The following is a 25,956-nucleotide window of genomic DNA, read 5'->3' as shown; positions in this document are numbered from 1 at the left end:
CTCTTCCCTACCTTCTCCCTCCCCTTTTTCCACCCTCTCTTCACCCTCTCCCCTTCCTAACCTGAACGTTCTTGGACATGTTGGCCAGCAGACCATTGATGGGCACCATGAGGACCATGACAGCCAATCCAGCCAGTACAGCAGGCCCAAGCTCTATCCATAGGAAGGCGATAGCGAGTGCTATCTGCAGTGGGCACGACCACAGCAGGTGGATGAAGTTAACAACATCATTGAATCGCTGAGCGTCGGCTGACATCAGGTTCACCGTCTCCCCGACCGTCGACTCCTTACGGGCGTCGTTCGATACGACCAGAGCCTGGGGGAGAGAGGGGAGGAGGGAAGGGAGATGTGGAAAGAGGGGAGAGAGAGGGATGTGGAAATAAGTTAGAGAGGAGGAGAGGGAGGAGAGAGTGAAAGAGGAGAGAGGAGGGAAGGAGATAGAAGTGGAAGAGGATAGAGAGCAGGATGGAGGGGGAGAGTTGAACAAAAGGTTACTAAAGAGTAATAACACTTCTTTGAGCAGATACTGAAAGAACTCCACGACACGTTGAAGTGCCACCTAACACTAAGTCAACAGTTGCAATACCAATCCAAAGTTTGGACACACCTACTCATTCAAAGGTTTTATTTTATTTTTACTATTTTCTACATTGTAGAATAATAGTGAAGACATCAAAATTATGAAAAAACATACGGAATCATGTAGTAACCAAAAAAGTGTTAAACAAATCAAAATATATTTTATTTATAAAGTATATAAAGTAGCCACCCTTTGCTTTGATGACAGCTTTGCACACACTTGGCATTCTCTCAACAAGCTTCACCTGGAATGCTTTTCCAGCGGTCTTGAAGGAGTTCCCACATATACTGCTTTTCCTTCACTCTGCGGTCCAACTCATCTCAAACCATCTCAATTGGGTTGAGGTTGGTGATTGTGGAGGCTAGGTCATCTGATGCAGCACTCCATCACTCTCCATCTTGGTCAAATAGCCCTTACACAGCCTGGAGGTGTGTTGGGCCATTGTCCTGTTGAAAAACAAATTATAGTCCCACTAAGCACAAACCAGATGGGATGGCGTATCGCTGCAGAATGCTGTGGTAGCGATGCTGGTTAAGTGTGCCTTGAATTCTAAATCACAGACAGTGTCACCAGCAAAGCACCCCCACACCATCACACCTCCTCCTCCATGCTTCACAGTGGGAACCAAACATGCGGAGATCATCCGTTCACCTACTCTGCATCTCACAAAGACAGAGTCAATTTGGACTCATCAGACCAAAGGACAGATTTCCACCAGTATAATGTCCATTGCTTGTGTTTCTTGGCCTAAGCAAGTCTCTTCTTCTTATTGATGTCCTTTAGTAGTGGTTTCTTTGCAGCAATCCAACCATGAAGGCCTGATTCACGCAGTCTTCTCTGAATAGTTGATGTTGAGATGTGTCTGTTACTTGAACTCTGTGAAGCAGTTATTTTGGCTGCAATTTCTGAGGCTGGTAACTCTAAGGAACTTATCCTCTGCAGCAGAGGTAACTCTGTGTCTTCCTTTCCTGTGGCGCTCCTCATGAGAGCCAGTTTCATCATAGCGCTTGATGGTTTTTGCGACTGCACTTGAAGAAACCACCCCTACCTTGTCACAACACAACTGATTGGCTCAAACACATTAAGAAGGAAAGAAATTCCACAAATGAACTTTTAACAAGCCACACCTGTTAATTGAAATGCAATCCAGGTGACTACCTCGTGAAGCTGGTTGAGAGAATGCCAAGAGTGTGCAAAGCTGTCATCAAGGCAAAGGGTGGCTACTTTGTAGAATCTCAAATATAAAATATATTTTGATTTGTTTAACAGTTTTTCGATGCTACGGTACATGATTCTATATGTGTTATTTCATAGTTTTGATGTCTTCACTATTATTCTACAATGTAGAAAATAGTCAAACTAAAGAAAAACCCTGGAATGAGTAGGTGTGTCCAAACTTTTGACTCGTACTGTATACCACACATAGGGCCGGCACCAGGCATAGTTTTTTGGGGGAACTCAGTCGGAGTCTCAACTTACTGTTGGCGTTAGAATAGTAGAATACACAAGGTGCAACTAAAAAATGTGGTTGTGCATCAGCAGTTTTTCTCTTGTTTTGTCAGTAACTGACATTCACTCAATTGCAAGAAATTAGCTTTACAACTGCAAAAATGTTTCTCCGCTCAATGGCAAAATTGGTAGAATTGCAGGAAATTTGCTTTAAAACTGCCAACATTTTTCTCTCCCCCATGACAAAATGAGTAGAATTGCATGAAATGTGTTTTAAAATTCCTAAATGTTCTCTCCGCCCCATGGAAAAATGTATAGAACTGCAGAAAACATGTATAGAACTGCAGAAAACTTGCTTTTAAAACAGAAAAAATATCTCTCTGCCCCATTGTCACGTCCTGACCCTTGTAAGATGTAATTTTCTATAGTAGAGTAGGTCAGGGCGTGACAGGGGGTGTTTTGGGGTTTCTGTTTCTATGTGGGTTTCTAGGTTTCTATTTCTATTTCTATGTTGAGGTTGTTGGGATGATCTCCAATTAGAGGCAGCCGGTTCTCGTTGTCTCTAATTGGAGATCATATTTATGGAGGGTTTTTTTTCACTTGTGTTTGTGGGTTGTTAATTTTGAGTAGTGTGTTCTCTCTGCGTCACGGTTTGTTGTTTTTGTTATTTCAAGTTTTGGTGTTTTGCATTACGTTTCACGGTTAAATAAAGATGTGGAACTACAAACACGCTGCGCCTTGGTCCGATCCTTTCGACAGCTGTGACACCCATGGCAAATTTATTAGAATTGACATTTCGTATAAAATAATTTTCTCTCCGTCCCATGGCAAAATGTGTAGAATTGCAGGAAATACATTTTAAAATGTACATTTTTCTCTCCGCTGTCAAGAGGGGTGCCACTAAATCAATCAATCATTCAATCAAATGTATTTTTAAAGCCTTTCTTACATCAGCCGGTGTCACAAAGTGCTATATAGAAACTCAATCTAAAACCCCAAACAGCAAGCAATGCAGATATAGAAGTACGGTGGCTAGAAAAAACTCACTAGAAAAGGCGGGAACCTAGGAAGAAACCTAGGGAGGAACCAGGCTCTAAGGGCGGGCCAGTCCTCTTCTGGCTGTGCCGGGTTGAGATTATAACAGTACATGGCCAAGATGTTCAAGGATGTGAATAATCATGCTTAGGGCCCCCCAAAGGCTAGATCACACACATAATCCCACACTCCCTCCCGTCCTATCCCATAAGCACCCATAAGCACTCATCAACTCATTGATTGTTTTAGAGAGAAAGCCAGTATATTGGAATGCATAGATAACAGCAAATTGATTTGCTCCTATATGAGATGGTACGAAATAGTTTTATCTCTGTTCTGTATCTTTCCAATCTCTGGCCCTTAAATATACATGGATAGCTAACATCAATAACAAGCATGTCAATCTCTCCTGGCTCAAAGTAGAGAAGAGATTGACTGCATCACTACTTGCCTTGGCAGCAGCTAATGGAGATCCGTAATAAATACAAATACAAAATCTCTGTCAAATCTCCATCACTGTTAGATCAAGGAAGCCAGGGGGGGTTGAACCCCGATCCTCAAGGAACACAAGTGCAAGACAATAACACGTACCTTCTTGTACACAGCAGCCATGATGGCTGTTCTGACTTTCATCCCCAGAACGAAGCAGCGTTGGAAGTACTGCTGCAGGAACAGAGACTGAAAGACGGCCACCAGGATAAGCAGCACTGCATACATGTACCCTGTCCACGTGTAGATGGATTTGTCCGTAGTGAAGGATATCATCAACCTGGGATATACCAAAACCACAAGTTAAACCACAACATTTTGGGCGAAAAGAACTATGCATACTGGTATATGTACAAAACATAGCATTCTTTCAACTACAAATTTACAACAAAGTTTTGAACTTGCAATGTAGTATTTGGACAGTTAACAACAGTTAAGGTAAATACATTTGATTCAATCTCTTTTTGACAGCATCCCTATTGAGTTAGGCAAAACTTTTCATACATGTTTGTCCATGGAAGAATTGGTCAGAAAGAGACTTTTTCGACCTGAATGCCAAGACATTCAGGAGATATTGGGGCTACATGTTGACCCATTTTACATACCCCACCATACCATGAGACATCCATGTCTTCATCACCGGAAAAGGTAAACGGTTGAGTTTGATATCATTTAAAATCTTACAAACAGGGTTGTCAAACGTAAATTTATATTTATCTATAAACATTTTTTTTTTTTTTTTTTTTTACAGAATTTTTGTCTTGCCCATACAACCTCTGAATGGCACATACTGTATACACAATCCATGTCTCAATCGTATCAAAGCTTAAAAATCCTTCTTTAACCTCTCCTCCCCTTCATCTACACTGATTGAAGTGGATTTAACAAGTGACATCAATAATGAATCATAGATTTCACCTGGTAAGTCTATGGCATGGAAAGAGCTGTTCTTAATGTTTTGTACACTCAATGTATAACCCCACTGTCCATTTTTCACGTTGTCTAATTAAAAAAAGAATTAACTACGCATACACACACACACACTTTAGAAATTCCAAAAACGTATCAACCAACTTTAGTATTTTATCCTAATTTGATCCTAATCCAGAGAACAAGAAAACAGTTTACAGTTTACTCCCCTTGTGTTGTGCCGTGGCGGAGATCTTTGTGGGCTATACTCGGCCTTGTATCAGGATGGTTGGTGGTTGAAGATATATTTCTAGTGGTGTAGGGGCTGTGCTTTGGCAAAGTGGGTGGGGTTATAGCCTGCCTGTTTGGCCCTGTCTGGGGGTATCGTCGGACGTGGCCACAGTGTCTCCCGACCCCTCCTGTCTAAGCCTCCAGTATTTATGCTGCAGTAGTTTATGTGTCGGGGGCCTAGGGTCAGACTGTTATATCTGGAGTATTTCTCCTGTCTTATCCGGTGTCCTGTGTGAATTTAAGCATGCTCTCTCTAATTCTCTCTCTCTTTCTCTCTCTCTTTCTTTCTTTCTCTCTTTCTCTCTTTCTTTCTTTCACTCTCTCAGAGGACCTGAGCCCTAGGACCATGCCTCAGGACTACCTGGCCTGATGACTCCTTGCTGTCCCCAGTACACCTGGCCACGCTGCTGCTCCAGTTTCAATTGTTCTGCATGCGGCTATGGAACCCTGACCTGTTCACCGGACGTGCTACCTGTCCCAGACCTGCTGTTTTCAACTCTCTAGAGACAGCAGGAGCGGTAGAGATTCTCTGAATGATTGGCTATGAAAAGCCAACTGACATTTACTCCTGAGGTGCTGAACTGTTGCACCCTCGACAACCACTGTGATTATTATTATTTGACCCTGCTGGTCATCTATGAACATTTGAACATCTTGGCCATGTTCTGTTATAATCTCCACCCGGCACTGCCAGAAGAGGACTGGTCACCACTCCTGGCCTGGTTCCTCTCTAGGTTTCTTCCTAGGTTCTGGCCTTTCTAGGGAGTTTTTCCTAGACACCGTGCTTCTACACCTGCATTGCTTGCTGTTTGGGGTTTTAGGCTGAGTTTCTGTACAGCACTTTGTGACATCAGCTGATGTAAGAAGGGCTTTAAAAATATATTTGATTGATTGATTGATTGATTGATTTACTTCTTTAAACATGTTTGATTACCATCTCGTGGACAGGAACCAGCGCAACGCTCGCTCACCATAAAAATGTTTCAGTTTAATTAGTCAAGTTTAAAAGATTGACGTCAATATTTTAAACTTGTCTAATAAAACTACACACGTCATTCTCTCTGGCACCAAAAGTGAAAAAAGTGTTGATAGGGGACAGAATGCGGTCGGATCATCACATAATTGGCATATATATTACTCTTACAGAATTTCTACGTGGGCGAGGATATTGGACATTTTATCAAAGCCTACTGGATGATAACTTGTTTATAACTAGGACAGAATAATTTATAACTGACTTTTTCCGACATAACATAGGTACAGCAAATCCCCTTATTTGATATACTCAGAGGACCATTATTAGCATGTTTTAACCACTCTTATAGAAATGGTAGATTATCAGACACGCAACAAGAAGGTCTGATTTCATTATTACTGAAACAGGATCAAAGTGCTATATATAAAGATCCAATCCATTTCAAAAATTGGAGGCCTCTTACACTTCAGTGTTGTGATGCAAAAATTCTAGCTAAATGCTTGGTGCATAGAATTAAAAAGCTATTGTCAGATATTATTCATCCTAATCAGACAGGTTTTTTACATGGACGATACATTGGAGATAATACAAGACAAGTACTGGAAACAATAGAATACTATGAAATATCGGGGAAACCAGGCCTGGTTTTCAGAGCTGATTTTAAAAAGGCTTTTGATAAAGTACGACTGGAGTTTATATATAAATGCCTAGAATATTTCAATTTTGGAGAATGTCTTATAAAATGGGTATGGGTATAGTAACCCAAGTGTAAAATAGTAAATAATGAAAGTTTTAAACTGTCAAGAGGAGTAAAACAAGGTTGTCCACTATTGGCATATCTATTTATTATTGCCATCGAAATGTTAGCTGTTAAAATTAGATCCAACAATAATATTAAGGGATTAGAAATCCGTGGCTTGAAAACAAAGGTGTCATTGTAAACTGATGATTTATGTTTTCTTTTAAAACCACAATTAGAATTCCTCCACAGCCTCATAGAGGATCTAGAAACTTTAGCTAACCTCTCTGGATTAAAACCAAATGATGATTAGTGTATTATATTACGTGTTGGATCACAAAAAAATTCAACTTTTACATTACCGTGTAGTTTACCAATAAAATGGTCTGACGGGGATGTAGACCCTAAAGATTGGAAAGCTGCCGCGGTCATCCCCCTCTTCAAAGGGGGTGACACTCTAGACCCAAACTGTTATAAACCTATATCCATCCTGCCCTGCCTTTCTAAAGTCTTTGAAAGCCAAGTTAATAAACAGATCACTGACCATTTCGAATCCCACCGTACCTTCTCCGTTGAGCAATCTGGTTTCCGAGCTGGTCATGGGTGCACCTTAGCCACGCTCAAGGACTTAAACGATATCATAACCGCCATCGATAAAAGACATTACTGTGCAGCCGTCTTCATCGACCTGGCCAAGGCTTTCGACTCTGTCAATCACCGTATTCTTATCGACAGACTCAATAGACTTGGTTTCTCAAATGACTGTCTCGCCTGGTTCACCAACTAATTCACAGACAGTGTTCAGTGTGTCAAATCGGAGGGCCTGTTGTCCGAACCTCTGGCAGTCTCCATGGCGGTACCACAGGGTTCAATTCTCGGGCCGACTCTTTTCTCTGTATATATCAACGATGTCGCTCTTGCTGCTGGTGATTCCCTGATCCACCTCTACGCAGATGACACCATTCTGTATACATCTGGCCCTTCTTTGGACACTGTGTTAACTAACCTCCAAACGAGCTTCAATAACATACAAAACTCTTTCCGTGGCCTCCAACTACGCTTTAAACGCTAGCAAAACCAAATGCATGCTTTTTAACCGTTCGCTGCCCGCACCCGCCCGCCCGACTAGCATCACTACTCTGGACGGTTCTGACCTAGAATACGTGGACAACTACAAATAGTACAAAAAAAATGCATGAAATGAAATGTATGCATTCACTACTGTAAGTCGCTCTGGATAAGAGCGTCTGCTAAATGACTAAAATGTAAATGTAAATGTAAATACCTAGGTGTCTGGCTAGACTGTGAACTCTCCTTCCAGACTCATATCAAACATCTCCAATCCAAAATCAAATCTAGAATCGTCTTTCTATTTCGCAATAAAGCCTTCTTCACTCACGCCGCCAAACTTACCCTAGTAAAACTGACTATCCTACCGATCCTCGACTTCGGCGATGTCATCTACAAAATAGCTTCCAATACTCTACTCAGCAAACTGGATGTAGTCTATCACAGTGCCATCCGTTTTGTTACCAAAGCGCCTTATACCACCCACCACTGCAACCTGTATGCTCTAGTCGGCTGGCCCTCGCTACATATTCGTCACCAGACCCACTGGCTCTAGGTCATCTATAAGTTTATGCTAGGTAAAGCTCCGCCTTATCTCAGCTCACTGGTCATGATAACAACACCCACCCTAGCACGCACTCCAGCAGGTATATCTCACTGGTCATCCCCAAAGCCAACACCTCCTTTGGTCGCCTTTCCTTCCAGTTCTTTGCTGCCAGTGACTGGAACGAATTGCAAAAATTGCTGAAGCTTGAGACTTACATTTCCCTCACTAACTTTAAACATCAGCTATCTGAGCAGCTAACTGATCGCTGCAGCTGTACATAGTCCATCTGTAAATAGCCCACCCAATCTACCTACCTCATCCCCATATTGTTTTTATTTACCTTTCTGCTCTTTTGCACACCAGTATCACTACTTACACACCATCATCTGCACATCATCATATGCTCATCTATCACTCCAGTGTTAATCTGCTAAATTGTAATTACTTTGCTACCATGGCCTATTTATTGCCTTACCTCCTCAAGCTATTTGCACACACTGTATATAGACCTTTTTTTCTTTCTATTGTGTTATTGACTGTACGCTTGTTTATTCCATGTGTAACTCTGTGTTGTTGTTTCTGTCGCACTGCTTTGCTTTATCTTGGCCGTCGCAGTTGTAAATGAGAACTTCTTCTCAACTAGCTTACCTGGTTAAATAAAGGTGAAATATATTTTTTTAAAGACATACTCTGTATACAAATCCCGAAAGAAAGAAATTATCTCACTCCAATACATTTTTATAGAAAGTTAGCAAAAATATAGTTAAGATCTTGCTACCATGGAAAGGAAAACACCTGTCTATTTCTGGAAAAATCACCCCTGGTTAACTCTTTAGTCATATCACAGTTTACCTATTTGCTTATGGTTTTGCCTACACCTAGTGACCTGCTTTTTAAATGATATGAACAAAAAATATAAAATGTTATTTGGAATAGCAAGTTATACAAAATTAAAAGGCCCTATATATATACCGAATATGAAATCGGAGGGCAGAAATTATGAAATATTAAAGCATTAGACCTCTCACTATATATATATATATATATATATATATATATATATACACTGTATATATGTACAGTTGAAGTCGGAAGTTTACGTACACTTAGGTTGGAGTCATTAAAAATGGTTTTTCAACCACTCCACAAATTTCTTGTTAAATGAGGCCTCTCCTCCTGGCTACACTAGTGACCATATCCCCCACGCATCCCACAAAGGCGCAGGTGTTGCTAACATTTATGACAGCAAATTTCAATTTACCAAAACAAATTATGCATCTTTTGAGCTTCTAGTCATGAAATCTATGCAGCCTACTCAATCACTTTTTATAGCTACTGTTTACAGGCCTCCTGGGCCGTATACAGCGTTCCTCACTGAGTTCCCGGAATTGCTATTGGATATTGTAGTCATGGCAGATAATATAAAACATTTTGGTGACTTTAATATTCACATGGAAAAGTCCACAGACCCACTCCAAAAGGCTTTCGGAGCCATCATTGACTTAGTAGGTTTTGTCCAACATGTCTCCGGACCTACTCGTTGCCACTAAGGGCTCAATACAAGACCCAAATGCAGACACAGGAGGCAGATGGTTGGGGATAGGGGGCAGTATTTGCACGGCCGGATAAAAAACGTACCCGATTTAATCTGGTTACTACTCCTGCCCAGTAACTAGAATATGCATATAATTATTGGCTTTGGATAGAAAACACCCTAAAGTTTCTAAAACTGTTTGAATGGTGTCTGTGAGTATAACAGAACTCATTTGGCAGGCCAAAACCTGAGAAGATTTCATGCAGGAAGTGGCCTGTCTGACAAGGTGTTGTTGTTCTTGGCTCTTTTTATTGAAGACTGAGGATCTTTGCTGTAACGTGACACTTCCTACGGCTCCCATAGGCTCTCAGAACCCGGGAAAAAGCTGAATGACGTAATTCAAGGCCCAGGCTGAAACACACTAGCGCGTTTGGCAAGTGCTCTATCAGAGGGCCTTTAGACTGAGGCTCGTGCATGAGGGGATAGGATGCTTTTACTTTCTCTCTCGTTGAATGTAAACAGGCTTTGCCGGTCGGAATATTATCGCTTTTTTACGAGAAAAGTGGCATAAAAATGTATTTTAAACAGCGGTTGAATATTTAGAATTTTTTTGTCACGAAATGCGCCATGCTCGTAACCCTTATTTACCCTTCGGATAGTGTCTTGAACGCACAAACAAAACGCCGCTGTTTGAACATAACTATGGATTATTTGGGACCAAACCAACATTTGTTATTGAAGTAGAAGTCCTGGGAGTGCATTCTGACAAAGACAGCAAAGGTAATAACATTTTTCTTATAGTAAATCTGACTTTGGTGAATGCTAAACTTGCTGGGTGTCTAAATATCTAGCCCTGTGATGCTGGGCTATCTACTTAGAATATTGCAAAATGTGCTTTTACCGAAAAGCTATTTTAAAATCGGACATATCGAGTGCATAGAGGAGTTCTGTATCTATAATTCTTAAAATAATTGTTATGTTTTTTGTGAACGTTTATCGTGAGTAATTTAGTAAATTCACCGGAAGTGTTCGGTGGGAATGCTAGTCACATGCTAGTCACCTGCTAATGTAAAAAGCTGTTTTTTGATATAAATATGAACTTGATTGAACAGACATGCATGTATTGTATAACATAATGTCCTAAGATTGTCATCTGATGAAGATCATCAAAGGTTAGTGTTGCATTTAGCTGTGGTTTGGGTTTATGTGACATTATATGCTTGCTTGAAAAATGGGTGTCTGATTGTGTCTTACATCCCTCGAACTACTCGCCATAGACGGACGAGTGGTTTCGACAGAGAGACGACAGAGAGACGACAGAGAAAGACAAGCATAAACATATGTTGCATTTCTAAATCCGGTTGTTAGGGTGCTAAATATTAATATTTACGGTGAGCATAGTTTCCAAATGTTGTTAGGATAAGCCCACTCCCTTTGTCTTTCCCGCTCTTTCCATTGTGTAACAAGCCGTCATACTGGGTTAGTCCACTAGGGACTGTATTTCATTGCATTATGATAGTAATCAATAATCTATACTGTGTGTGCGTTTATGTATTTCTGTGTGATTATTTAGTTAGTTAGCAAATAAAAAGGTAAGCCAATTTGTGTATCGTTGAATCATCACTTAGGTTAGGGTTTGTGCAGATTTATGAGGTCAACGACGTTCAGAATGAGAATGATGAGGTAATAATAAATGAATAAGTGACTGTTATCTATAGATATGTACATATCTTATAAGAGATTAATTCGGGAGATAGTAACTCCTTAAATAAGTTTTCCCGTGGACAATAGTATCGGTGAATTCGTACTAAATGAAAAGCCGAAACTAATATGACATTCCGGCATTTGAAGCATACTTGTAGAAAACCCTGACAGTTTCTTGTACACTTTCTCTTAGCCCTCTCTACCCTGCAGAGAGTATAAATACTCGGGGGATGGGCTATCCATTGTTCTCAGGCCACACTGCCCCACAACTCCTCACAGCTTTTCTGGAACTCTCTGCTGACCAAAGTCACCTGACCTGGTCAGCCAATCAGAGGCCCACCTGGGGTAAAAGAACTACCAGGCTGACCAGAGCTCCAGGCTGACCCCAGCTCTTTAAACTCATGGGCTCCCCACCAACACACCAGGTGGACAGTCCTCCACTCTGGACTTCCTAACTGTGTGTTAGTGCATGAATTACCATGTAAATAGACTTTGTTGGGGGTTCATGTGTGTAATAATACACGCTCTCTATTTCTGTCTTATGACAGAAAATCACTTTCACTGGGTTCCCTCCTAATTCCTGTTTGCTGTGTGTACCTGTCTTGAGTGTGGCAATAAACGTGTGTTCTGTATATCTGTCTCCTACTGGTCATTACCAAGCTTTATAACTGAGGCGCCAGGACAGTTGTACCTATATCTAAACTGGCACCTCTTTCGAGACCACTACCAGTTGGTGGCGTTCTATTTTAATACTACATTTTCTAAATTTACTATAAAACGTTCTATTTTCGCACACCCAAAATGCCTACTATTTAGAATGCAAGTACGGGTATTCGGACACGGCCAAAGTCCATAGGCCTAGTACTGGTTGACTCACTTGAGGATCTGTGGACTGGCAAAGGATAGCAGGTCCGTTACGAGCTTGAAGAAAGCTGATTCCCACAGGACCCCTTTAAATGTGGTAGCGATAGTGGGGATGAGCCACGACTCGGGGTAGTCCTCCTTCTCTTCTTTCTTCTTCTTCTTCTTCTCCTTCTTCTTGTCCTTTTTATCCCCCTTTTCCTCCTAGTACAGTGAAATAGATCAATCAGTACTGTTTCAGAGAAAGTTGAGATATTCAGGTAACTCAGCCTATTTAAACGGTTATGACAAACTTTTTTAAATAAAAAAAAATCACAGCCATTGTCCATAATTGTCGGTTACATGATTATACAATGCACGTGCCAACCCTATTCAGAGCTGGAAAGTAGTGAAAATAAATAAATGTTTGTGGTGTAAAATATTAATATAAAGAACATTTATTGAAATTAACATATACACACCATCTTATGTAATGAAATAGGTCTACGGTAAGATCTCTGTATAAATATCTTTCTACCTTGGTAGCTTGAGTCCATAGAGCTATTAGAAATGTTCTCCTTTTAGTAAGTATAATAGCTGATCATTGTTCACAAAGCTGGAGTGTTTGTCTGGAGTGTTTGGGTGAAAACATTTGGTTTGTACTGATACTGCTCACCTTGTACGATATGAGTCAAATAGAAAGTGATTGACTGTGTGAGAGAGAAAACTAAATAAATCCCCTTTTCTGTGTGTGTTTTTTATGTGTTTGCATCTTTGTACGAGTATGGGTTGCTCTCACCATCATCAGCACATCCTGGCTGACCCCCTTCCCCAGGCTATTCTGATGCCCGATTTGGAGGCCCTCTCCCTGGCCTTTGCTTGCCTTCTCCTCCCCTCTCTTCCTCATTTTGGTCTGAAGCCTGGTTCTGGCTGCTTTCAGCTCTGTCTGCATGGTCTGCTGGAAGCGCTGACTGATCTGGAGGGTACTCTCTGCCTCACTTAGCTCCCACATGTCCTTCTGGACCAGAGGGCGCTTGAAACCATTTAGCACCATGCTGAAGGAGGTAGGAAGGGAGAGAGAGTGAAAGAGAGAGTCAAAACCAGATCCTTAAAGACCCACACCAAGATCAGAATCTTTAAGATCCAGATCTACATCCAGACCCAATCTCTTGTGAGCCAGACTGAAAGACATGTTTTGAAGACAGTGAGGAAAATCAGCGATACTATACCTGTTGAACCAATTGAATGTGATTCTGCTGAGAAATGCGGCTCCAACCTCTGGGTTCTAAAACACACACAACAAGACAGAGGGAGACACTTCTTAGGTGAAACAATATCTTTAGAATAACATTATTCATATAGGTTGTTGAGATGCTCTTTTCCAATATGTCGACCTGATTAGTCAGTTTAGGTGAACAATGAAAAACAATTGACAATAATATCTGGCAACTGTTCAGCACGTAGGTAGGTACCTTTTTGACCAGGTCCTCTGCTTCCCGGGGGACATCTGCGAAGGCGGACAGGATGAGGGCGATCAACTCCAGCCCAAAGGAGATGTAGAAGAGACAGAAACGAGGGAGGTCTGAGATCTCTCCCTGGAGAGAGAGGGGGAGAGTGCATATAGAGAAGTGCCAGATGCTGCGGTCCAAACGCGCCAACAGACATGGCAGCTCTGCTTCTAGCTCCTAAGCAACTTTGCGGTAATTTTGTTTTGAATTGTTAGATACTACTGCACTGTTGGAGCTAGGAACACAAGCATTTCACTACACCCTCAATAACATCTGCAAACAAAAATTATATGTGACCAATTACATTTTATTTGAAGTAGACAGCCCTCGGACCTCAACCCTCAGCCCTTGAATGATGTTTTACATCGTCACATCTGAGTGAACCTTCAAATTTCCTTGCCCAAGCGAGGGAGAATGATGACCTGATAGTCAACGTACTTAGTTGAAAGCTTGGAAGTTGTGCCTAATAAGAACCAACCTCAAGCAATTTATGCACGTAGCAAGCTAACGCAGCACTCTTGTCAGGTTCTAGCTACAGCTACCCATAGCTGGCTAGCTAGCTTTATCGTTTGGTTATTTATTCCAATACATTTTAGAATTCCCAAAAATATGTTTAGGTAGATAGCTAGCTATGTTTTATAGGCTCCTTGCTATGAGTCTGAGCCACTTTGAACATCATATTCCCATTTGCCACCACTAAATTTGCTAGCTAGCATGCAAGCGTAGTAATGTTCTCTCACATGCCAACTAATTAAGTCAAGTTGATTACATTTCACACTTCACGGCCACTTCACGGGAGTTTGACATGTGACTACAGTTTTCATTGAATTGTGGGCCATAACAACCCCAATAAGTGATCAGAGTTGTTCACTTGCTCCCTGAAGCTAAATCAAGGACCGAGGGGGTAACCTTTGTGAATTGCACCACCACTTAATCTGTTGGGGCTAGGGGGCAGTATTTGCACGGCCGGATAAAAAACGATTTAAACTGGTTACGACTCTTGCCCAGAAACGAGAATATGCATATAATTAGCAGATTTGGATAGAAAACACTCTAAAGTTTCTAAAACTGTTTGAATGGTGTCTGTGAGTATAACAGAACTCATATGGCAGGCCAAAACCTGAGAAGATTCCATACAGGAAGTGCCCTGTCTGACAATTTGTTGTCCTTCTGTTGCATCTCTATCAAAAATACAGCATCTGTGCTGTAACGTGACATTTTCTAAGGCTTCCATTGGCTCTCTAAAGCCGCCAGAAAGTGGAATGGGGTGTCTGCTGTCTCTGGGCGAAGAACAGCAGGAGAGTTTGTGAGTGGTCAGCCTGGGGACAGTGAGCCTGAGATGCGCATTAACGAGAATTCTCCATTTTTTTCTTTCAGCCTTTGAATGAATACAACGTTGCCCGGTTGGAATATTATCGCTATTTTACGAGAAAAATAGCATAAAAATTGATTTTAAACAGCGTTTGACATGCTTCTAAGTACGGTAATGGAATATTTTGAATTCTTTTGTCACGAAATGCGCTCGCGCGTCACCCTTCGGATAGTGACCTGAACGCACGAACAAAACGGAGCTATTTGAATATAACTATGGATTATTTGGAACCAAAACAACATTTGTTGTTGAAGTAGAAGTCCTGGGAGTGCATTCTGATGAAGAACAGCAAAGGTAACCCAATTTTTCTAATAGTAATTCTGAGTTTAGTGAGCCCCAAACTTGGTGGGTGTCAAAATAGCTAGCCGTGATGGCCGAGCCTATGTACTCAGAATATTGCAAAATGTGCTTTCGCCGAAAAGCTATTTTAAAATCTGACACTGCGATTGCATAAAGGAGTTCTGTATCTATAATTCTTAAAATAATTGTTATGTTTTTTGTGAACGTTTATCATGAGAAATTTAGTAAATTCACTGGAAGTTTTCGGTGGGTATGCTAGTTCTGAACATCACATGCTAATGTACATTTTTTGGGGATATAAATATGAACTTGATTGAACAAAACATGCATGTATTGTATAACATAATGTCCTAGGAGTGTCATCTGATGAAGATCATCAAAGGTTAATGCTGCATTTAGCTGTGGTTTTGGTTTTTGTGACATATATGCTTGCTTTGAAAATGGCTGTGTGATTATTTTTGGCTGGGTACTCTCCTGACATAATCTTATGTTTTTCTTTCGCTGTAAAGCCTTTTTGAAATCGGACAATGTGGTTAGATTAACGAGAGTCTTGTCTTTAAAATGGTGTAAAATAGTCATATGTTTGAAAAATTGAAGTTTTTGCATTTTTGAGGTATTTGTAATTCGCGCCACGCTCTACCATTGGATATTGGTGAGGCGTTCCGCTAGCGGAACATCTAGATGTAAGAGGTTTTAAGAGATCTTTTTCTGTAACAGATAAAGTTAACATAAGTTAATCATTTGTTTATAATTTGCTCAGAGGGTTGATATAGAGGGAGTCAAAGAGAGTGAAAGAGAGCATGAATCATCCTGACTGTATGTACCATATAAAGTAAACATAAGTATAATCATAATTTTTCTTTTTTTAAACACTCCCACTTGTCTTTTCCGACTAGCACTAACTTTGCTGATAACTACTTTATTGAGGAAAAATGTGACTATATGACTATGATATGTGGTTGTCTGACCTGACTATCCGAATGCTGTAAGTCATTCTGGATAAGAGTGTCTGCTAAATGTCTAAAATGTAAATGTAATCATCTGTCATTGCTTCCTCTTTCCCTCCTTCCCTTCAGCTCTCCCTCCCTCCCTCTGTACCATTCTGAGGGCCTCTCGTAGCAGGGTCTGGAAGGGGAAGATATCACAGACCACCAGGATCAGCCAGAAGAGGAACACAGTAGCAGAGTCCACCGCTCCCTCTCTCCTCCTCACTCCCTCCTGACAGAGCATCAGCAGGATCTAAAGGGGACATACAACAATACAGTCTTTTATTTAGCAAACAGCCACAGTGAAAAAGACACAAGGAAAACCACAATGAATCACAACCAAATAGAAACTAGATACACTACCACAGCTATACACTGTCGTACGAACGACACAAAGTGTTTGTATCTGTCCCAATTTTTTTCAACTTCAATTAATACATAAATAGATAAATGAAAAGGTTTACCCATGAGACAGTGAACAGAATGGGGTTGGCATAGAAAACCCAAGGGTTTTTCTCTGTCGCAGTGGTATCTCTGGTTGGACCATAGTCCTCTCCTAACGTCACAGCTAGACCTGCTACGGCGGTCAGGAACAACAGGCCAACCACAATCTGAGGAGGAGGGAGGGAACCTGTTTACAGAGGTCTGAGCAGGCAACATTGTAATGAAGTCATGGCAATGACGTCATTACAACTTTTATAACATCATGGTCAGGTTTTATACTGGTTGAGTAAGGACGTTTTTTTTACGTATTTTTAGCAACCCAAAAAGTATGTCTTTATCAGGTTGTAATCTGTGTATCTGACCAAAAAACAACCAAAATATGAAATATTTACAATGTCTGTATGCCTTTACCGGTTTGTAATTAGAAACCAGTTTGTTGCACTCTGGTTGTATGTCTTCTCAACCAGAAAAGTAGAGGTTACAAACAGAAAATAACATAATGTGCCAAATGTTGCCCACCGGGGCATATCTTGGACAGGGGCTTTGTTTACCTGTTTACCGAGGTATAGTTTGGACAGGTGTTTAGTGGGGGTGGCATTCCTGCAGAGCACTGCTATGTGCCAGGGGGCACAGAGCCACAGGAAGCCCAGCGGAGCCCACACCAATACGGTCTGCTCCACACACACTGGCAAGTCTGGGTCCTCACGCTGCAGGAACGACGAGTTCTAACAGAGAGAAACACACATTTTTCATAGTGTCTCACACACACACACACGCTCGTATGCATGCAGACACACACACACACACACACACACACACACACACACACACACACACACACACACACACACACACATGCACAAATACGCACACACTTAAACACACACACACACAGGTCCAAACTCACCTATGTACTGACCCAGAAGGACTAAGCCTTCCCTCCAACTCCCTGATTATCAATTTAATCAAATATGACTCACAGGTCATTAAATCTGAAGGCCAAAGAGGCATGAACCCCACCTGGAGGGAATACATGTGTGTGTGTGTGTGTGTGTGTGTGTGTGTGTGTGTGTGTGTGTGTGTGTGTGTGTGTGTGTGTGTGTGTGTGTGTGTGTGTGTGTGTGTGTGTGTGTGTGTGTGTGTGTGTGCTAACATGAGTTGTAAGAATCCCACAAGCCCCTCTGGTGTAATAACTCCGGATATGGTCCAGAGCAGGTCATAGTGTCAGACAGCTCGACACACAGCTCGAGACACACACACACACACACACACACACACAAACTGAGTAAATTTTTTTCACTTTCAAATGAATTATATATAGCCATTGATTCTTAAAGAATGTAACTTAGAAATGCCTCATGAGCTTAGTTCAACTGTCTAACCCCATCAGAACACAAAATAGAAGCTTATTTTACCCCACTGTTTGTAAACAATGTAATTGTAAATTGTAGAATTTGGCAGTACGTCCAACCGGCCTCAGAATCGCAGACCACGTGTAACCACGCCAGTCAAGGACTTTCATATCCAGCTTCTACACCTGTGGGATCATCTGGCACCAGCCACCCGGACAGCTGATGATACTGTGGGTTTACACCACCAAAGAATTTCTGCACAAACTGTCAGATACCGTCTCAGGGAAGCTCATCTGCGTGCTCGTCGTCCTCACCAGGGTCTTGACCTGACTGCAGTTCGGCGTCATAACCGACTTCAGTGGGCAAATGCTCACCTTCGATGGCCACTGGAGAAGTGTGCTCTTCATTCCGGTTTCAACTGTACCGGGCAGATGGCAGACAGCGTATATGGCATTGTTTGGGCGAGCAGTTTGCTGATGTCAACGTTGTGAACAGAGTGCCCCATGGTAGCGGTGGGGTTATGGTAAGAGCAAGCATAAGCTACGGATAACGAACACAATTGCATTTTATTGATGGCAATTTGAATGTACAGAGATACTGTGACGAGATCCTGAGGCCCATTGTCGTGCCATTCATCCGCCTCCATCACCTCATGTTTCAGCATGATAATGCACGGCCCCATGTCGCAAGGATCTGTACACAATACCTGGAAGCTGAAAATGTCTCAGTTCTTCCATGGCCTGTGTACTCACCAGACATGTCACCCATTGAGCATGTTAGGGATGCTCTGAATCGACGTGTACGACAGCGTGTTCCAGTTCCCACCAATATCCAGCAACTTCGCACAGCCATTGAAGAGTGGGACAACATTCCACAGGCCATAATCAACAGCCTGATTAACTCTATGCAAAGCAGGTGTGTCGCACTGCATGAGGCAAATGGTGGTCACACTAGAAACTGACTGGTTTTCTGATCCACGCCCCTACCTTTTTTTATGTACCTGTGACCAACGGATGCATATCTGTATCCCCAGTCATGTGAAATCCATAGATTAGGGTCTAATTTATTTATTTCAATTGACTGATGGCCTTATATGAACTGTAACTCAGTAAAATCTTTGAAATTGCTGCATGTTGTGTTTATATTTTTGTTCAGTGGTAGTACTTTTAAGTGTGGTATCAATGGGTACTTTCTGGTACTACTTCAAATAATTCATCACTATTGGGAAGTTATTTATGGTGAGCGAAAGAGACTGCACTCTGACTTACTAGCAATAGCATGCACCACGTCTAAAGAGCTGAGTCAAGATTACTTAACAGTGTCATAACAACCCAGTCACGTTTTTGCTCAATGAGCTCTCTCCCTGCCCTGACCATGTCCATGGTGAGATAAGAACATTAGCGCAATCTAAACAAAGAAAACTGTTACGACAAAGCCACAATTACTGAAGGATACACTAAAGAGCACATTAAGAGCTAACTTCACATTAGAATCCCTTATATCAGAAATAGATCATACTTTTAGAGTGAAAAAAATACAAGTCTCCAATTAACTTATCAATGTCTTGAAAATGCTCTGCGATTCATTTTGCTATTCATCTTGGAATAACTTTGAATGTGGTCTTTACATAAATTATTGGTTTTGTAAAAAATAAAATCCGCAGTAACCCACCAAATGGCTTTGAAAATGTTTTAGTAACCTACAGTACTAAACAAACAGAGGCCAATGTCCTCCTGATACAGACCAAACAATCATCCCAGTAGGTTCTCTGAAGGTTAACTGGGAGTTATTTAAGATTTAAAGATAATTAAATCTTGTTAGGACAATGGATATTTTGAAGCAAACTTTCGCTGCGCTACCAAGAGTCTTTTCATCTTCAGTCTGCACCACTACTAGCTTGAAAGCAAGGTTATGAGAGCATTTTTCTCTGGTAGTTCTACTCACCCAGAAGATGGATCCACAGTACTTCTCCAGAGCTTCAGCCGTCATTGTGTCCCCGGAGTCAGCTCTGGTCAGGAAGACACGACAGGACAATAACACACACACTCCTCACACTCCACAGGCTCAGCTCCGATTAAGGCTAGTCTCTCTGGCCTTTCTGCTCCAACAACAGCAGAAAACAAGCACACACTCCAAAGGTTCCCCTCCAATCAGAAGATGCGACACTATTGGTTGAGTCTTCTCAATTGCTCCACTCCGTCAACAGCAGAAAACACAAACACACTCCGCAGATACAATTTGCTGCTCACAGACACTGAGACAATTGCAGGACGTGACTCAGCAGGCCTTTGAGCTATGAAGCTCTTTAATGGACAAGAGATCTTACGGTCTCCTCACACACACACACACACACACAGGCCGGGATTGTATTCGTAGTCTGTAGAGAGAGGTTAATGCTTAACTCCGACCCTGACTGAAGAGATAATGCCCTTTTTAGGGCTTCTCCCTCTACTGCATATGTAATAATGTCATTGGCAACGTGTCTGAACATTCACACACAGAACACACACACACATAAACAAATGTCTCCCGAGGGGAGTGTGAGCGCACCCCAGTCAGAAACACAACCAGTCCAACCTCTTCCTGTGAAGATCCAGCCCGCTACAAGGCCCGCTGCAGCTTCTCTTCACTCATAACAGGCCTGACTAAAGTCCAGAGTTTGTGTTTGTAAGAGACAGAGAGAGAGAGAGAGAGAGAGAGAGAGAGAGAGAAGACCCAAACTTGTATAAAGACCTCCCACTCTTCCTCTCTCATTCCATTGTGAGTGTTTGGGGCTGAGTTTTGTATACACCAGAAATGTTCCCTCGGAAGAGGAAGTGGGGAGGGAGGGAGGGTAAGAGGAGAGGATGGGCCCCTTTAAGTCTTTCTTCTTTTCTCCTCTGCCAAACATAGCCCCTCTCTCTCTTCTTTTCTTCTCTGTTTTACTTACTTTCCTTCTGCTCAGACCTATTCCTCCGTGTTTAAGTAATGTCCGATAAACGTCACAGGATAAGGGATTTGCATCATTAGATGGGAGGGGAGCTAACTGAGTGTTGCCTGAAAAACATGTTTCAGATACAATTTGCTTTGACAGTCTGTGGCTGAATGAAAGCCAAAGAGAGGGAGGGATGGGGAGAACTGTGAAGAGCTTGAGTGTTGTCCAACTGGGTACCATTGTGCCCAGTCAAACCCAGTGAGACACACACCCATACACACAACACACACGCGCATACTATCACACACACATACGCATACACCCATATGAACACACACACACATACGAACACACACACATACGAACACACAAGATGGCGCCAACAGAGATGTTCGCCCCGCTTCAAGTCCTTAGGAAACTATGAAGTATTTAGTTTTTTTTATGTATTATTTCTTACATTGTTACCCCAAGAAATCTTAAGTCTTATTACATACAGCCGGGAAGAACTATTGGATATAAGAGAGATGAAAACTTACCAACATTACGACCAGGAATACAACTTACCCGAAGCGCATCCTCTGTTTGGACCACCACCCAGGACAATGGATCTAATCCCAGAAGCTGACCCAAAACAACGGCGCCGCAGAAGGGGCAGACGGAGCGGCCTCCTGGTCAGGCTCCGTAGACTGCTCCCGAGTATACTACTCGCCAATGTCCAGTCTCTTGACAACAAGGTAGAGGAAATTTGAGCAAGGGTGCCTTCCAGAGAGACATCAGAGACTGTAACATTCTCTGTTTCACGGAAACATGCTTCTCTCGGGACATGTTGTCAGAATTGGTTCAGCCACCGGGCTTCTCCATAAACACCTCTCTGGGAAGAGGAAGGGCGGGGTGTATTCTTCATGATTAACGACTCATGGTGTAATCATAACAACATACAGGAACTCAAGTCCTTCTGCTCACCCGACCTAGAATTCCTTACAATCATATTACCTCACAAGAGAATTCTCGTCAGTTATCGTCACAGCTGTGTACATTCCCTCTCAAGCAGACACCAAGACGGCCCTCAAGTAACTTCACTGGACTCTATGTAAACTGGAAACCATATATCCTGAGGCTGCATTTATTGTAGCTGGGGATTTTAGCAAGCAAATTTGAGAACAAGGCTACCTAAATTCTATCAGCATATTGATTGCACTACACGCGGGGGTAATACATTCGATCACTGCCGTGATGCATACAAAGCCCTCCCCCGCCCTCCCTTCAGCAAATCCGACCACGACGCCATCTTGCTCCTGCCGTCTTATAGACAGAAACTCAAACAGAAACTCAAACAGGATGTATCAGAGACTAGAACTATTCAACGCTGGTCTGACCAATCGGAATCAACGCTTCAAGATTGTTTTGATCAAGCGGACTGGGATATGTTCTGGTCAGGCTCAGAGAAAAACATCGATGTATACGCTGACTCAATGACTGAGTTTATAAAGAGTGCATTGGAGATGTTGTACCCACTGTGACTTTTAAAACCTACCCTAACCAGAATCCGTGAATGGATGGTGGCATTCGCGCAAAACAGAAAGCGCAAACCACCGCATTTAACCATGGAAAGAGGTCTGAGAATATGGCTGAATATAAATAGTGTAGTTATTCCCTCCGCATGGCAATCAAACAAGCCAAATGTCGGTACAGGGACAAAGTGGAGTCGCAATTCAACGGCTCAGTCACAAGACGTACAGTATGTGGCAGGGACTACAGGAAATCACGGACTATGTCACGTCCTGACCATAGTGAGTGTTATTTTCTATGGTAGATTAGGTCAGGGCGTGACGGGGGTGTTTGTCTGGTTTTTGTATGTCTATGTTTTGGTTCTAGGTTTGTATTTCTATGTTGGTGTTATTTGGCATGACCTCCAATTAGAGGCAGCAGGTTGTTGTTGTCTCTAATTGGAGGTCCTATTTAAGTTTAGGTTTGTCCCACAGGTGTTGGTGGGTGATTGTTCTTCGTGAGGTTATTGTTCCTCCAGCGTCACGGTTTGTTGTTTTGTATATACTTGTAGTGTTTATTGGTTGCATTCGGTTTCACTGATTTAATAAAACATGTGGAACTACGAAAATGCTGCATCTTGGTCTGCTCTTTCAAACAGCCGTGACAGACTACAAAAAGAAAACCAGCCATGTCACGGACACCAACATCACGCTTCCAGAGAAACGAAAAAACTTCTTTTCCCGCTTTGAGGATAATTGAGTGCCACCGTCGCAGCCCGCTAACAAGGACTGCGCCCCCGCTCTCCTTCTCCGTGGCCGACGTGAGTAAAACATTTAAACGTGTTAACCCTTGCAAGGCTGCTGGCCCAGACAGCAGCCCTAGCCGCATCCACAGAGCATGCGCAGACCAGCTGGCTGGTGTGTTTACGGACCAATTTAATCGCTCTCTATCCCAGTCTGCTGTCCCCACTGTACCCAAGACGGCAATGATAACTGAACTAAATGACTACCACCCCGTAGCACTCACTTCTGTCATCATGAAGTACTTTGAGAGACTAGTCAAGGATCAAATCACCTCCACCTTACCAGCTACCCTAGACCCACTTCAGTTCGCTTACCGCCCCAACAGATCCACAGATGATGCAATCGCCATCACACTGCACACTGCCCTAACCCATCTGGACAAGAGGAATACCTATGAAAGAATGCTGTTCATTGACTACAGCTCAGCATTCAACACCATAGTACCCTTCGAGCTCATCATAAAGCTGGAGGCCCTGGGTCTCTATCCCGCCCTGTGCAATTGGAGAACCTGAGGCCCATTGTCATGCCTTTCTGACGGGCTGCCCCCAGGTGGTGAAGGTAGGTAACAACATGTCCACTTCACTGACCCTCAACACTGGGGCCCCAGAAGGATGCGTGGTCAGCCGCCTCCTGTACTCCCTGTTCACCCACGACTGCGTGGCCATGCACGCCTCCAACTCAAACATCAAGTTTGCTGACAACACAACAGTAGTGGGCTTGATTACCAACATCGACGAGACAGCCTACAGGGAAGAGGTGAGGGCACTCGGAGTGTGGTGTCAGGAAAACAACCTCTCACTCAATGTCAACAAAACAAAGAAGATCATCGTGACCTTCAGGAAACAGCAGAAGGAGCACCCTCCTATCCACATTGAAGGGACAGCAGTGGAGAAGTTGAAAAGTTTTAAGTTCCTCGGCTTACACATCACAGACAAACTGAAATGGTCCACCCACACAGACAGTGTGGTGAAGAAGGCGCAACAGCGCGAGCATCCTGTCGGACTGTATCACCGCCTGGTACAGCAACTGCACCGCCCTCAACTGGAAGGTTCTCCAGAGGGTGGTGCGGTCTGCACAACGCATCACCGGGGGCAAACTACCTGCCCTCCATGACACCTACAGCACCCAATGTCACAGGAAGGCCAAAAAGATCATCAAGGACAACAACCACCTGAGCCACTGCCTGTTCACACCACTACCATCCAGAAGGCGAGGTCAGTACAGGTGCATCAAAGCTGGGACTGAGAGACTGAAAAACAGCTTCAATCTCAAGGCCATCAGACTGCTAAACAGCAATCACTAACTCAGAGAGGCTGCTGCCTACATTGAGACCCAATCACTGGCCACTTTAATAAATGGATCACTAGTCACTTTAACCTGTCTGGGTTAGGGGGCAGTATTTTCACGGCCGGATAAAAAACGTACCCGATTTAAACTGGTTACTACTCTTTCCCAGAAATGAGAATATGCATATTATTAGTAGATTTGGATAGAAAACACTCTGAAGTTTCTAAAACTGTTTGAATGGTGTCTGTGAGTATAATAGAACTCATATGGCAGGCAAAAACCTGAGAAAATTCCAAGCAAGAAGTGGCCTGTCTGACAATTTGTAGTTCTTCTTTCTAGTCCCTTTCGAAACTACAGTATCTCTGGGGTTACGTTGCACTTTCTAAGGCTTCCATTGGCTCTCTAAAGCCTTCAGAAAGCGGATTGAGGCGTCTCCTGTCTCTGGGCAGAGTGTACTAGCACAGTTTGTTAGTGGTCTGCCTAGTGACAAAGAGATTGGAGATGCGCGGTCCAACAACCATGCTGTTTTTTCTTTTCCTCTTTAAATGAAAACACTATTGTCCGGTTGGAATATTATCGCTATTTTATGAGAAAAATACCATAAAAATTGATTTTAAACCGCATTTGACATGATTCTAAGTACGGTAAAGGAACATTTTGAATTTTTTTGTCTCGAAATGCGCTCGCGCATTACCCTTTGGATAGTGACCTGAACGCATGAACAAAACGGAGGTATTTGGACATAACTATGGATTATTTGGAACAAAAACAACATTTATTGTGGAAGTAGCAGTCCTGGGAGTGCATTCTGACGAAGATCAGCAAAGGTAATACAATTTTTCTAATAGTAATTCTGAGTTTAGTGAGCCCCGAAGTTGGCGGGTGTCAAAATAGCTAGCCGTGATGGCTGAGCTATGTACTCAGAATATTGCAAAATGTGCTTTTGCTGAAAAGCTATTTTAAAATCTGACATAGCGATTGCATAAAGGAGTTCTGTATCTATAATTCTTAAAATAATTGTTATGTATTTTGTCAACGTTTATGGTGAGTAATTTAGTAAATTCACCAGAAGTTTTTGGTGGGAATGCATGTTCTGAACATCACATGCCAATGTAAAAAGCTGTTTTTGGATATAAATATGAACTTGATTGAACAAAACATGCATGTATTGTATAACATAATGTCCTAGGAGTGTCATCTGATGAAGATCATCAAAGGTTAGTGCTTCATTTAGCTGTGTTTTGGGTTTATGTGACATATATGCTTGCTTGGAAAATGGCTGTGTGATTATTTGTGGCTATGTACTCTCCTAACATAATCTAATGTTTTGCTTTCTCTGTA

At 42.3% G+C, this 25,956-nt stretch overlaps 1 protein-coding gene across 1 annotated transcript in view; it reads right to left on the bottom strand.

Annotated features, from left to right (window-relative positions):
• The window catches only part of abcc2 (ATP binding cassette subfamily C member 2), a 63,848-nt gene extending 43,127 nt beyond the window's left edge, over window positions 1-20,721 (bottom strand). Inside the window, exons 1-10 of the mRNA XM_029753286.1 lie at window positions 20,068-20,721; window positions 17,323-17,496; window positions 16,792-16,938; window positions 16,440-16,580; window positions 13,634-13,756; window positions 13,391-13,446; window positions 12,961-13,216; window positions 12,199-12,386; window positions 3,656-3,833; window positions 62-316 (exon numbers count right to left, since the gene is read on the bottom strand). Coding sequence (XP_029609146.1) covers window positions 62-316; window positions 3,656-3,833; window positions 12,199-12,386; window positions 12,961-13,216; window positions 13,391-13,446; window positions 13,634-13,756; window positions 16,440-16,580; window positions 16,792-16,938; window positions 17,323-17,496; window positions 20,068-20,112 — 1,563 coding nt within the window. The 5' untranslated portion in view covers window positions 20,113-20,721. The remainder of the gene's footprint in view (window positions 1-61; window positions 317-3,655; window positions 3,834-12,198; window positions 12,387-12,960; window positions 13,217-13,390; window positions 13,447-13,633; window positions 13,757-16,439; window positions 16,581-16,791; window positions 16,939-17,322; window positions 17,497-20,067) is intronic.
• Between the last annotated feature and the right edge of the window lie 5,235 nt (window positions 20,722-25,956).

Source organism: Salmo trutta, chromosome 5 (genome assembly GCF_901001165.1).
Source record: "Salmo trutta chromosome 5, fSalTru1.1, whole genome shotgun sequence".
Lineage (NCBI taxonomy): Eukaryota > Metazoa > Chordata > Actinopteri > Salmoniformes > Salmonidae > Salmo > Salmo trutta.
Note: the sequence above shows the minus strand (reverse complement) of the source record. Positions and strands in the feature narration are given on the sequence as shown.